Here is a 15,469-nt window from a genome sequence, read left to right on the forward strand (position 1 = left end):
CATAATAATGCTAACTGAAATTATTTGTGTGCAGAAGGTTAGGAAGTTTCAGAGCTATTCCTAATAAGTTTCTGTAATAGTTTTACTCTATTTTTAATTAATTATCACTAATCTGTATAAAGAACTCAAAGCATTGTATTCCATAATACAATAAATGAAAACAAACTTTGGAGAAGTGCCAGTCTGACTAAGCCAAAGACACTCTGTCACTGGTTTCTGTTAAGCCAGAGCTCTACTCCCTCTGCAACCCCATCCAGACAGGAACAGGGGAACCACAGTACTTTGCTTTCAGAAATTGCAAAAGCAGAGTCACAGTGTCAGTCCTGTGGTTTGTGCTGGTTTATCTTCGGAATAATCATAACTCTCCTGTTGAGTATGGAGGGTGCAGTCTGAAAGAAGAGCTTGGGCTTTCATCCTGCAGACTCATTTATTCAATTTTTGAGGAATATTGCTATAAAAAAAAAGATTCCTCAATATATTTTGTTTCTGAAATTTTGCAGACCACACTGTTTTGTAAGCTTCCTTTACATATCTACACTCTTTCAGGAAATACAGAAATCATGATTTTCATCCTTTAAAAAACAAGTGCATACTATGGATATATTTTAAATGGCTAATAACTGGAATTTCAATTAGTTCAGCAGTAGACAGAAAGTTAAAATTGTATCTTAATCCTGTGGTAAGGTCTGAATTATTTCATTGCTTCATTCCGCATGGTTCTTATAGGTGAAATCTGTTGGTTGTTTGGGGTTTTTTTACTTTTGGCAGAGTCAGACGACACTAAAAGATGCTGTGCTGCTCTTGACTTCACAGGGGAAAATAGTACTCTAAAAAAAAGACACTTCATATTATTTAATAATTTTTCCGCAGCTTATCATTAATTTGACAGGAAACTGAGAAAAATTAGATGCATATCCCAAAAGCAGGGTTCCATAATGAAAAGACTACATACATGCATTGAATTTACAAGCTGCACTACTTAAGACTTTTGAAACTTTCTAAGAGCATTTTACAAGTGCAGTTTTTTTCACTGACTGTCCTGCTTTCCATTTGGATGAGGTCTCATCTGCTACCAGTCAATAATTTCTTTATTTTTTTAGCTGTTTAAAAGGCATGAAATTTTAATTTTTCTGGCCCATTAGTGGGCGAATGCCATTGGGCTTGTTTAGCCTGGAATCATGGTCTAAATTCAAATCCCTCTGCTTTTGAGGAGACTGTTGAGCATATTTTAGAATCACAGCCATCATAATCTAAAAATCAAGATATGAAAATAACTCGAAACTAGCATTATTTAAAGCAACTCTCCAGGGAGAAGAAATGGGTGCACAAAATTGCTACAGCAATACAATGAACAAAATACAGAAATACGGTAAAATAATGTGCGGCCTTCAACTGATGAAGTTGAAATTACATTTTCATGATCTCACTGAACCTGGGGGATGAAGAATCCCAACTAACTAAAAAGTGAAATGCATTTAACCATTACAGTCCTTTGGAGAATATATAGTCTCAATTTTTTTTATTAATAAAGTTATTTATTTTGATACGTGACTACCTAAAAAAAAAAAAAGAAAACAAAAAAGAATTAGCAACAAAAAACTTGAGGGTGGTCTAAGATCTAAGATGCCTGTCTTCTTTATGTAACCTTTTGCATTTTGTGTTTAAGAACTGACATTCCAAATGATTTTCTTTGGCTTTATGCCTGGACTGAATACTGAGGCAGCAAATTAGGAACGCTTAAGAAGTCCCACAAAGAAAGATGTTTGCTGTGAAAATGCAGCTAATGTGACACTTGCACTGGAAGCTTCTTAGCCTACTCAAATGATAAAAGATGGCATGGGTCTAGGTGGTGTAAGAATTGTGAATGAAGACTGAAAGTACCATATGCTGGTACGTACAAGGCATTTTTTCTGTCTGGTTATCTGCCATTGTGACTATGCTGATACTACCTTTTATTTCTATTTCAGGAGCTAACTTTGTTACTCGAAAAATTAGCCGATCGGTAGCAAAAATTCACCTTGGACAGCTGGATTGTTTCAGCCTGGGCAATCTGGATGCCAAGAGAGACTGGGGCCATGCCAGGGACTACGTTGAGGTAAGCTGTGGACCATGTGCCTTTTTCTGAGCCATCTTTGTGGTGGGGATAATGCTTGTTGCTGTAACTTCAGGTCATGGTCCACAGAGGGCTATCTCAACATGGTTTTGCTTATTGAGACCTGTTAAGTTTTCTTGCTCTTGATTTCAAACTAGAGAATTTAGCAACACAGCAGTCTACCCCAGGCATGACCTGAACAGAAAAATAAATCTTTGGGTCTACATTCCTTGACTGAATTCCTTGGGGGAGGTGGCTGACTAATAAAGTGTATCTATTTTAGAGTTTTTCTTCTATTGTTTTGACAAATTTTATGACCAGTGTTAAGATTGCAGCAAGTTGCAGTATGACCTGAAGTCAAAGATCCTGCTGGAGGTTGGTGGCCTTTATTATAACAAGGCAAGAATGATGTGTATATTAATGGTCAAAGGTCTAGCTGGTTATATATTACAAAGAAGCATCACAACATAGTTGTGACAGCAGGTACTGCAACACATGTGCCTGCATCTAGTGTTTGAAATGTTTTTGTACTCAGGATTTGTTTCTAATTTTATTCTATGCATCTACTTAAGCAGACAAATAAACAATACCCCTGTATTGTATTACAAGGAGACATGAATGACCATGTAGGAAATATTGTCTTTTCCCCAGGAGACTTTTGTCCCCATTTTGATGCTTAAAGATTTCCTGTGGTCATTGGACTATTTCTGTCTTTTAATAATTCCTTGCTGGGAAACCGGATTTGGCTTCACCATTCATTGATGTAGTTTAAAAAGATGATGACTGCTTGTTTTGTTTTTCTGTATCACAAAGCAAGTATTTCATTAGGAAAAGTCCCATTTGGAATTTTTATTGTAAATTGAGATTTAAAAGGTAAAATAAAAGCTGAGCTTTCAAATGTTGTTTACAGTCAAAAAGAAACAGCAAGAAAACAAAACTGTAATACCAGAATGTAAACTTTTGCTCTGGCTTATATTAAAATAGGGAAAACAGCCATATTGCCTTGGCATTAAAAGAGTTCCATCAAGTTAGTGAAGAAGGTGAGTTTTGGCAGCTGGTTACAATAAAGTTGGCTTTTGGTTCTGTGCTGTATTTGTATGTAGTGTGATATGGGCACCATGAATGTCATGACTATGCCTGCATGAATATTGGTTTATATTTGTGGCTACAACATTGGTCGAAGCATTTAATGCAGTAAACTATCCAAATCATCTTTTTAATGGATAAAACTATAGTCAAGAGGATTCATAAAGGCAGTTACCAAGTCTCAACTGAAAGGAAGTAAAAGATAAGCCAAATAAACTGATTGGTTGCAGGAAGATAGTGAGCGCAATTTGCTAGCAGGCGTTGGATATTCCCTAAATGCTTTGGCTATCTCATTCCAAGACAACTTGCACCAGATCATAAATCATGGGATGAATTCTGATGTCTTCTTCTGTAAGGGTAATCCAGAATAACCCTCTTGTGCCTAGTGGATCAGGCCCTTGTCCTGTGTTCAAACCTTTAAAAGCAAAAAGGAAATGAGAACAAGTCTATGCAGAAGAATGACTAGCTTTCAAGGCCTTTGGCCTCCAGAAGGAATTCAGTCGTCCAAGGTCTACAGCACAAACACATGTTTGTTGTGTAAGTAGCATTCCAGACCTTTCAGCTACACAATTTGGGCCTGTACCAAAATCTTCTGGAAAGAATTGCTTGCTAAAATATAGTTCATCTTGAGTATTTCTCTTCCCGGAGAGGTACCCCTTCGGATAATGGGAAAGTTATTATCAATTCTCTAATTCCCTGAATATTGTGGAAATGTGGTTACAGGCAGCATTTTAATGGGGAAAAAAGAGAGTAACTTTAAGCTGGAAATAAACAATTATTTGAGGCTTTAATGGACTGGAAAGTAGGGCTTAGAGATTTAACATTGTTCAAATAAATACATAGTATGTTAGAAAGCATGATCATATTTACAAGCATTTGGGGAGCTTCCTTAAGGATATGGCTGAACACATAGGGATATAGCTTATCCTCTCCATATGCACTTTTAAATCCCATTGATATTAATACAAGTAACACATGTGCATGTAGACTAGACCACGTACTGTGTTTTCTTTCTCCTTGTTTCCTTATTAGGGATAATAATAAAACCATAAATACATTCCTTTTTGTTGTTTTATAAAACATTATGGGTCAATTCCTGATCTCATGAAAGTTGATGACCAAACTCCCATTGACTTTGTGGAAAGACTATATCCTGTATGTATTGGAGTAGAGAACATATAGTGGTTACAAAGCACAAGCGAAGTCAGGACCTTTATGATCGCAGTATACATCATGTTTAAACATAGATTTGTAGCAGAGGAGAATAGTTGGAATATGTGTTCAGTTAGGTTTTTGAGTTGGTACTTGAACTGCCACCTGCAGGAACAGTGGCGTTGTGCTAGTGAATGAAGACTAGGAAGTCTTAACTTGCTAGGAATGTTTCCTTTCAGTGTTTGAAGACAACAAAATAGAAATAAGTAAGTAGGCATCAAAAATGGGAGGGAGGGATTATTAGTTCATCCTGAAATAAGTAGCTCTTAGCATTTTTGCAGAAATTGCTGCTGCCTCTCACTCCCCCTTTCTCCAGTTTTACCCTACTGTGGTTGAGCACAAGTCTCATGGGAAGACGATTAGAGATGACGATCAATGCTGCTGAGTTGGAAGTGGAAAAATAATGCATCGATGCTATTGATATATGAATCTTCTGTGTGCCCTGTGAGGGTAAATCATACCTTTTATTTGTTGCAGAAAGTTCTAGTAAACTATCTGATAGGTATTTTCAAGTATTAGTACAATAGCAAGCTTTAACAGTCTGACTCATTTCTATGTCATTTATAAAACATGAGGCATCATGCAAATTTCCTCAGACACTCACCCAAGAGTCTTAATTCAAATAAATATAGATACTCAGAAACATTTGACCTGGTCCATTAAAAAAAACACATCAACCACAGGTTGGTTGGTTGTTTTTTTTAATTTCCTAGATGCTAAGTACTGTAAATGAAGTCATGAAGGTGTATGATTGATGGCTTGGCTTCGCGAGTGAAGATTTGGGAAGGGCTTTTAACCATGCTTACTACAAGCACGATGACCAAGGGCATGTGGGATATGCAAATCTGGTTGGAAAAAAGGGTGCTTAGGCAATCAGGAAGTGTCCGACCAGGACTGTCATCTCCTGAGTGATCTCGAGCTACCCATGCGCTGGTCCACCCACATGCAAGGTTTTATCTGCAGCTTCCCATGCACCTTGTCACCTATCGTTTTGACCCTTGCTCGTCCATACAGACAAGTGAGAGTGAGCCCTTCCAGCCTGAGCAGTGGATTTTTTAGGTAAAGCGCAGCTTGTGCAAACCTGGCCCCACCATTTACACCTGAGGTTTAACTGCCACAGCCGAGTTAGCTGGGACAGTGACAGCAAAGTCCACAGGTCGTAGGTTCTGTAAGAGTGTCCTTCGCTTTGATGGAAGACCATACAAGGCTAGACAAGCTCCATCAGATAGGAGTTTTCCTTCTCCTATGAGGAAGGCCTGGCTTCGCTAACGAAGATTCAGGAATAGCTTTATGCATGCATTCTGAAGCGACCGATGACGCAATAGCACAACATCAAGCGTCTAGGCGGGATTCTTAGAAACGTTCAGTCAAAAGCCCACAGATGGTCGCCTCGCGCCAGTGGCTCCTCAGCCAAGCGCACGCACCAGGGGTCTGAGCCTGCGGGTCCTCTCGTACTGAGCAGGATTACTATTGCAACAACACATCATCAGTAGGGTAAAACTAACCTGTCTCACAGCAGTCTTAATATCTGCATCAGAAACCTCTTGGTCCTTCTTGGGGACATAGTAGACACATTTACGTGTAAAGATGTAAAGGGAAAGCCAACAAATAGAAACATGGTCATGTTGCAAAGTGGCTCTGGGAAAAGAACAAGTTCATATTAGACTTCAACAGCTGCAGCTTTTTCTTCCTTTGCTTTCCTCTTTATCACATGCTGCTGCTTAGGTTGCCTTCTGCAGTTGGACTGCACACACCTCAGTGTTGTGCAGAGAGCAGAAATACTGTACTGATGAATGCTGTGGAAAAACCTGTCAAAGTGTATCTTACAAAAGTAAAAAACCAAGTCAAAGGTAACAGTTTTTACTGTAGTCTTTAAGTATTTGTGCAGATCAGAAGTATTTTCTTTTGCCTTCAATAGAAATCCAGCAGTATTTCTGGGAATAATTGCAGAGGCTTCACAATTGGGTCATAATTGATTCCTATTAATTACAGGTCTAGACAAATGCTGAAAATTAAGTATGTACTGAAATTCATGGTGAAATCAGGGACCATTTGATATTCTAAATGTATGGCAATCAGCTTCCATTAATTTGTATTTAAATAACGTTAAAAAAAAAAGCTAAAAAGAACAGCTTATAAATAAGTAATATAGTAAGTTATTGTACAGTCCAACCAAGTACATTAAGAAACTGCTTCAAGAAGGACTTTCCATCTTAGGTTTGTTTTTGTTTTCTAATTGCTTCTGATGATGGCATGTACTTTACTTTGTAATTAAAATACACAACAAAAATGCGCAGTCAGTTTTTATTGTCTTTAATCCTTTTGCGGTTGTTGAACTTGAGATAGTAAAATCTAACCTATAGTGATGCAGTCTGCATTTTAATGTCCACTCATCATCAGTGCGTCTTTTATTAATGATTTTTCTCTTCACCACTCTAATAGGTAGAGACTCACCCTTAGAGACAGCTGCTACCATTTCTGTTGTGGGAAATCCCTTGTCATATGTTTGTGTGCATGTTTAAATATCAAAACTCTTGCCAAACAGCATTATTTAAACTTTTACTTTCCTCTTGTGCATAAGAAATTGATTCAGCCATCAAGATTGTTGGCCAAGGCACTTCTAGTTCCATTTCTTGTTTTCCTGGATTGTTGAGGATATGTTGTCTTTTGAGGTAAGTTTTACCTTAGTCTGATAAGACATGAAGTTTTTTCTGACACATCTTTTTATCAGTGCAGCGGAATAGTTCCTTGTGAAAGTTTTCCTTTGCTGAGGATTGTTGGTTATAAAAGCAAAGTCAGTTACATCTGTCTTTGTAACTACCAGTACTTCATATAATTATGAAATTGGCTTGTGAACCTAAAGGCATGCTTTTAAATAACGATTACCTTTTGTTGTGGGCTGAAGTGAAAAACGTTTTTCTCTTCTTACTGCTTAGTTTCTATACTTGATGTTAATTACTTCTAATAAAAATTAAGATATAATTTTAAATCCTCAATGCTGGACTTCTTTGAGTATGCCTGTAAAGATTTTTGAGCCATCCAGGTACTCAAGTGTATTTTGTGTATTTCCAAATGAGAACTTTTCCATTCCATCAGCTTGCTTGAGCTGGGAAAATAAATGACTCTATTAAGGCAAATCAATCATAAACTTATATCAAATCTACTCTGATTCACGTGATAATTCACTGAACTGATTATCTTATTGCTGCCATCTAGGAGAAGTAACTGTGAGAGCAGCAGGGCTTGTATGAACCTTTAGGAGAAAAGTTTGATGGACTGTGCTCCTTTAGAACAGCTTCTGAACATTCACAAAACCCTAGGTCTAGAAGAACCTGTGTCAGAGACAATGACAATTCCACCTTAGTTTCTTTCTAATAGTTTAAAAATCTGTTGTCCTTTTTATAAGATATAGAACTAAGCCTCATGCTGAATTGCTTTTTGAGAAAGCAACATCTTCCCAAAGAAAGTACAGGCTTACCAATAGCAGAATATTCTTTGATTTCCTCATGTAAATATTTAGGACATGTGAGGTATGATGTGTCCAGGATAAAGGATGTTGCATTTGACCATGGTAGTATGTTCAGTCGTCTATGCAAATAATGATCCAGTTCTCAGGATACATTACAGCAAATGTTAGTGGCCACAGAGCAAGTAACTAGATTCAAATGAAAGATGCTGAATTGTTCTGTGAATTAGACCCAGTACTGACCCACAGGCACTGGCATTTGCAATAGAGTGCCACAAGAGTGCTGGAACAGCAGGTCCAGGAAGAAGTAAAGATTATTTTCTTCCTTCTAGTTGAGTCTATAGGGGAAAGACATAGATAAGTGGACTGCCAGAGTTGACTCAGGATGATGTTATTCCAGTAAATTCTTCACACACTTTGCACCCCAGCTGAAATGTTCTAACCTACAAAAGAGTTCAAGGCTTGATATGAGGTGGTAGAAGGCATCACAGGCCACAAAACAGGTGTCTCCCTGGCATGTCTCTGTCTCTCATGCAGGCTTAAAATAGGATCCTGTGACCCCACTGTCATTTCTTGCTCTTTATTGCTGTCCAGGTAGACTCCATCAAGAACACTGGGCTCAGTAAGGCACCTGTAGTCCCACTTGACTTCTTGCTTCAGAAACCACTCTTTTAACTGTCTGGTTCTAGTTAAGAACGTTGGATTGAAGATTTTGAACATTTTCTTGAAGATTATTTCTGTGCAGTACCAAAATGAACTGTCACAAACAATAAGCATATGGTGAAGCATTTCTTCTCCATTGTCCCATGCAAGCAGAGAACAAGTTGATATTTAAATAATTATGTTTTATTTCAGTTAGAGCATGACTTGATGCCAGCAAAAAGTAGGTATAATTCTCAAATACCGTCTTTCAGATTTTGAAACTACGGGCAAACCTTAACTTATGAAGAGAGAACATGGTTTTGAACAACTGTGAAAGTAAAAGTTTTACTTTTTCATGCCAAATAAAAGCTTACATTTTGGTAAATAAGGCTGCACACACAATAAATGGCTTTATAATACTTTTATTTCAGTGTGTGTAGTTTAGACTTCTTGACTATTACAAATAGTTGCAATTCCCAGCAGAGTGACATACTATCATCTTAATTCTACTCACAAAGATGATGTCTGCATTAAAGAAAAACAAAACAAAACAATTCATTCATGGTGTTTGAAATACTGAAGTCCGTAAATAATGTGATTCTAAATAGCTACAGTATAAGTGAGAAAATTCAAACATGCGTTATACACGTTTGCCTGTGCACACATACCATGTGTATATGTGTGTTTCTATGTTAATTTGAACGTATGTATGTTTCTGTTTATGCACGGATGATTTTTTTGAAATTGTTTTCAATTTCACATTTTTTTAAGAGGTGCATGCATGTGTTGTTTTCTCTTTCAGTTTGGTATGAGTGCTAGTAAAAGATTGAACAAGAAAGTAGTTTATTACAATGGACATGAATGGTCTCCATACTTAAAACATAAAAATGAGGAAAGAAAGGAGTTTAATTACAATATGTAGGTGTTCCTTCTAATGCACATCATATGGTATTGATTTCCAGCAGCAGTACCTACTGTAAGGGCTGCTGCTAGACCTTTTCCTTTCAGGAAAACTATCCTGATCTATTTCAGAACTACAGCACCATTTCCCCCTGTTTATTTTTTGTAGCCATTTTTATATGAGGGAATATAACTGTAAAAAGGTTTTTTCTTATTTACATAAATTTTCCTTTAGCTTTCTTTTTCACCACTTTCATGTTTGACCTATTAGTGTTTTTAGGCTTTACAAAGCCAAAAAACTGCTTCTCTCGGCAAAACCATCTGGTTTAGTTTCCTGTGCCTCAACAATGATATGTGTATTATTATCAAGGCCACCCCGGTGGTTTTCTAAGTGGTCTTGTTACAGCGGTGGTCTTACAATTCAATTGGAATGATGGAAAGGTTAGACTAAGGCTTCTTTCAAGTATAAGGTTTCCAGATTGATAAATTATGTATTGTTGTCGTATTTCTGAGATTGACCTATTATGCCATTGTAGCTTGAATGCAGTATCTCTTCAAATAATACAAGAGTCCTTCTGACAAATTCTGCTTTTGCAGCACTTTCTTCTTGTAGACTAGCAAATTAAGGCACTTTACAAAAGTAACTTTATATGCATGCTATGTTCCTATGATTTTATTTTTCTGCTCTGTCTGGCAATGTATGGAAAAACAAGTATAATGATGACAGTCCATGTATAGGAGCTTGAGACAAGATTGGATGCCAGCAGAAAGACGATATAATGCAATATGTATACCATTATTGCAGTCTACGCCAGTGCATGCTGCAATACAGTGTTTACTCATTAGCAGGTGGCAATGTAACACCACTGTGACCCCATACAGGGTGAAAAAAACAGACTTTTTTAAAAAAGGTCTGTTCCACCTTCCAGTCGGTCTCATGGTGGTTTTACCTTATGACAACTTCAGATGAGACTGTGGGAAAGAGGTGAATCTCATGGGGTAGATGGGATTGCCAGGGGGCAAGTACACCAGACGTCCTGCTGCAGGCTGCAGCTGTGCCTGGAGGGCAACCACTGCCTCATCATGGGATGGAGTGTGTTCACCATAAAGTGAATCGTCACCAGATTTAGCAGCAAAGATTCCACAAGCCTCTCGAACATATGTAACCACAATATTTTTTTTTTTTTTCCAATTTAGTCCACACAAAGTTTATGAATTGTGCAAGTTTGGGGCAAATTTGATGGAAACCTCATAAACATTCTTTAGCCCTCTATATGCAAAATTTCAAATTGCACTTACTGCACAACAAGGAAACCCTGAGTTTATGGAAAAAAAAGTTTGAGGTTTAAGGGGAAGTTAACACAAAGTAAACATATGTTTTAATCAGCTGAGTCACTTCAATTAGTTAATTTTTTTCCTTTCTGTCCTGGGTTCAGCAGTAGCAGTCATTTTTCTCCTTCTTGGTAGCTGGTGCAGTGCTGTGTTTTGACTTTTGGCCTGGGAACAGAGCTGATAACAACAATGTTTTGGTCTGGCCAAGGACTCTGTGAGCCTCATGCCCTGCCAGGGAAGGGGGGAAGCTGGGAGGAAGCAGAGACAGGACACCTGACCCAAGCTAGCCAAAGAGGTATTCCATACCACAGCACGTCATGCCAGGATGTAACTGGGAGTGAGCCGGAAGGGCGGGTAGACTGCGGGGTTGGAGGAGGTATTGGTCAGAGCTTGGTCAGGCTGGGGGGGGGGGCGAGTTATTGGTTGGCTGGTGGTGAGGTGTTGTATTCTCTTCCCCTGTTATTTCCTTTATCATTGTTATCACTGGTGGTAGCAGTAGTGATTTGTGTTATACCTTAGTTACTAAACTGTTCTTATCTCAACCCGTGGGAGTTGCATTCTTTTCAATTCTCCTCTCCGTCCCTCCAGGAGTAAGGGGAGGGAAAGAAGGGGGAGAGTGAGTGAACAAGTTGCCTGACTGGGTTTAAACCACGACAGTTCTTTTTGGCGCCCAACGTGGGGCTCGAACCCACGACCCTGGGATTAAGAGTCCCATGCTCTTTGGCCCAAATATCTATAAGGTTATTCCGGAAATGAGTCCCATTGTCTGACTCAGTTCTCTCTGAGGTGCCGTGTCGCCACAAAATCTGTTTCTCAAGGCCCAGGATAGTGTTCCGGGCAGTGGCATGGGGCACAGCGTATGTTTCCAGCCACCCAGTGGTTGCTTCCACCATGGTAAGCACATGGCGCTTGCCTTGGCGGGTTGGTGGCAGTGTGATATAGTCAATCTGCCAGGCTTCCCCATATTTATACTTCAACCATCGTCCTCCATACCAAAGAGGCTTTAACCGCTTGGCTTGTTTAATTGCAGCACGTTTCACACTTCTTGCCTCTTTTTTGCTTGTTCTCTTGCATACAGGGGCAGCCAATATTGGTACGAATTGGTCCTCTGGTTTGGCTGCAATGATTATCACTGTGGTTTGAGTAGCGACTGTTGCTTTGCCCTCAGATCCGCCGACATTCTTTTCCTTTTGAAGGTGCTGGATAGTTTTGAACAAGGCCCTGTAAGCATAGGCCAAGCCCCAGCACGTTGCCATGATTTGACCATCTCTGGTATGGCCAGAATGACCACACACCTCATTTAAGTGTTTTACTAATTCTTCTGGATTTTGCAGTTGTTCGGTAGTGAAATTCCAAAATCTTTGCCCTCTGGCCAGTCCATGATGAATTCTAGAATGCCTGGACAAATGAGATTTCCTATTCGAGTTCATTGTGTAATTAGTGCAGCCCATTTACTCCATGTAGCATCAGTTGCATGATGTGTAGAGGAGACCCTAACCGTAGACTATCGTGGCCTGAATGAAGTCACACTACCACTGAGTGCTGCCGTACCGGACATGCTAGAACTTCAGTATGAACTAGAGTCAAAGGCAGCCAAGTGGTATGCCACGACTGATATTGCCAATGCATTTTTCTCAACTCCTTTGGCAGCAGAGTGCAGGCCACAGTTTGCTTTTACTTGGAGGGGTGTCCAGTTTACTTGGAATCTACTGCCCCAGGGGTGGAAACACAGCCCTACCATTTGCCCACGACTGACTTCAAGAGGTTTTCCCTGAGGCTGGTGCATGGTAGGGGATGTGATATACCCACTCAATGCCATGCTCTTCAAAAAGAACTGTCGTGGTTTAAACCCAGTCAGGCAACTCGTTCACTCACTCCCCCCCTTCTTTCCCTCCCCCTACTCTTGGAGGGACGGAGAGGAGAATCGAAAAGAATGCAACTCCCACGGGTTGAGATAAGAACAGTTTAGTAACTAAGGTATAACACAAATCACTACTGCTACCACCAATAATAATAATGATAAAGGAAATAACAGGGGAAGAGAATACAACATCTCACCACCAGCCGACCAATAACTCCCCCCCCCCCCCCCCCCCCCCCCCGACCAAGCTCTGACCAATACCTTCTCCAATACCGCATTCTCCCAGCCCTTCCGGCTAACTCCCAGTTACATCCTGGGCATGACGTGCCGTGGTATGGAATAGCTCTTTGGTCAGTTTGGGTCAGGTGTCCTGTCTCTGCTTCCTCCCAGCTTCCCCTCCTCCCTGGCAGAGCATGAGGCTCACAAAGTCCTTGGCCAGACCAAAACGTTGTTATCAGCTCTGTTCCCAGGCCAAAAGTCAAAACACAGCACTGCACCAGCTACCAAGGAGAAAAATGACTGCTACTGCTGAACCCAGGACCTTGCTCTTTTTCCTGTCATGAGTTGGGGGGGGGATAAAAAAGAGAAGGAAAAGAAACCCCCAAACAAATAAACCCCAACAAAACCAAAACCCCACAACCAGGTGTGTCTACCTTTGAATTCAGAATTTTTTTATCCAGTCAAATTGAACTTGGCAGCATTTTAAAGAACAGGAAGAAGCGTCTTTTATTGGTAAATGCTAGGCAACATTAATAACAGGTACTGTTACCAGCCCCACCTGTAATAACCCAGATAGTTTCTCTTTATTAACTAATCTATGATTTACAGATTTATTTGAATCCTAAAGTAATGCACCACATTCTGAGAAAGCTGTATAGCGTAGTAGGTTTTAATTTTAATAAGGGGGAAAAATCCCTTAAAACAGATCATTAAAATTTAATGAGGACATTTTTAAAACCCCATCCATAATGGTTCAATTTACACTGGAAGTCAAAAATAGTTAATGGTGTTGTTATGTCTGTGTGGTAACATCCTCATTATACAGTAATTGTTTTAATTTGAAATGAAGCCAGTAAAACATCATGGGCAGTGCATTCCCAGAGCCAAAGTTTTTAGCCCTCCGACAATTTCAGGTCATTCCACTGAAAGAAGAAATATTTCATAGCATAAATTAAAATGTCAGGGCTCACTTTTGTTGTACTCTAGCTGTTAATTTTCTGTGTATTATTAAGACCAGTTATCAGCTGAGTGACTGTGCTTTCCTGATCTAGGTATGGAGAAAAAAATACCATTTTTTTGTTTGTCTGAGTGGGAAACATTCCCTAAACCCACAGGGTGCACTTAATATGCCACTTTTAGTTTTAGCAGAAATACTTGAATTTTAGCTGTAGGTGTTTTGGGATGAAGCCTTGACCTAACAATCAGCATTAATGGGCCAAAGATAGAGCAGCTGAACTTTCCAGTTAGCCTTCTTTGGCTGACATTAAGCTTCCCCTGGGGACAGTTGGCTTGGTTACCAGGTTAAGTACTTGAAGAAAGTTTATTGCTGTCATGTGCTTGATTTCTCTCTCTCTTCCCTTCAAAATCCATGTGATTTCTGCAACAAGCGCAATTGTTTGTTTCCTCGGGAGGGTGAGGAGCATTACACTTACAAGGTAGGTGAGCAACACTGGCATTTTCTTAGCCCTTGTCCCCAGTCAGCTTAGCAGTGTGGCTGGGTTGGATTTGCCTGCAGCCATAGAAGAGGAGAATGAATTAAATATTGGGCCCCTGACATTGTCCTGTGTCTGCAGCTTATATAAGGGCTGGCAGTTCTCTCCAGCCCTCCTAACACTTCCTCCTTTGTGCAGATTGAGGCTGACTGGTGCAGGGGAGCCCAGATGCTGTTGGTCCCCATATGTCTTGCTGATGCACAGGACAACTCCTGGCACTAGAAACCTTGTTGGCCATTTCATTGCTTCTACTGAAATAAGGATTTTGGTGTTTTCTTGAGTGAGTAGGCCCATGTACAGTGGGATTAAAGGATCTGGTATTGGATTTGAGGAAGCAAAATCAGGGGATCCCTAACTATTATTATGGAATGTTGTCTGTCTGCAAGGACAGGGTTTTTTATAGTCTTGAGTGCAGCCTAGGCACATTTTGCCCAGCTTTGATTCTTTTGGTCAATAGCATGAGGAAAGCAGGGTAAACTCAACCATTTGAAACCTCAAAGAACTGTGACCTCCAGCTAGAAGCCCCTACTGTGAACCGTTGCCTAAACTGCTGCGTCCATGGGTGTGTTAGGTGTTGAACTGACTTCATCTTACTTACATTTGTGCTTCTATTAAAAGCTTCTATTAAAACAAGCACCGTAATGGAAATATGCTTACTCCCTAAATTTGTTCTTAATGACAAGCTTTGTACTTCTTAGAAGTTGGTATTTCTAGTGTAAGTTGTGTGTTATTATTTCTTGATCTGCAAATGGATTTGATTTATTATTTTTTTTTAATATCTTCCAAGTGCATTTTATGGAGTTCTTTAAGGAGCAGTAAATTGCATTAGAAAATTAACTCCTGTTTCTGCCTTAACCTCTATCAAGTGAGATGTTACTCTATGCAGTAACAGTTTATCAAGCCAAGCCTAATGCTATAATACCAGACACACATGTTGCTTTTGACATAATGAAAAGTTGGTACAAATCATACAATTTTGCTGTACTGTGCGTTATTTTACAAGAAAAAGTAATGCTTTGTGTTGCTAAAGCAATATTTTTTACTTATGCAATACAGGCATACTTTCCTCCTCACCATTAATTTATTATGCTGCATTTATTTCCAGACAAACCCTACTTTTCCATATCTGGTGGGAATTTTTCTCTTCCTCTGAGGTGTTTTAAATT

At 39.4% G+C, this 15,469-nt stretch overlaps 1 protein-coding gene across 1 annotated transcript in view; it reads left to right on the top strand.

Moving 5' to 3' along the window:
• Positions 1–15,469, top strand: part of GMDS (GDP-mannose 4,6-dehydratase) — a 423,256-nt gene that overhangs the window by 188,034 nt on the left and 219,753 nt on the right. Inside the window, exon 7 of the mRNA XM_061449337.1 lies at positions 1,968–2,095. Coding sequence (XP_061305321.1) covers positions 1,968–2,095 — 128 coding nt within the window. The remainder of the gene's footprint in view (positions 1–1,967; positions 2,096–15,469) is intronic.

The sequence above is a fragment of the Pezoporus flaviventris genome, unplaced genomic scaffold (genome assembly GCF_033815535.1).
Source record: "Pezoporus flaviventris isolate CSIRO_AGI_PZ_B2104156 unplaced genomic scaffold, CSIRO_AGI_Pfla_v1 ptg000007l, whole genome shotgun sequence".
Lineage (NCBI taxonomy): Eukaryota > Metazoa > Chordata > Aves > Psittaciformes > Psittacidae > Pezoporus > Pezoporus flaviventris.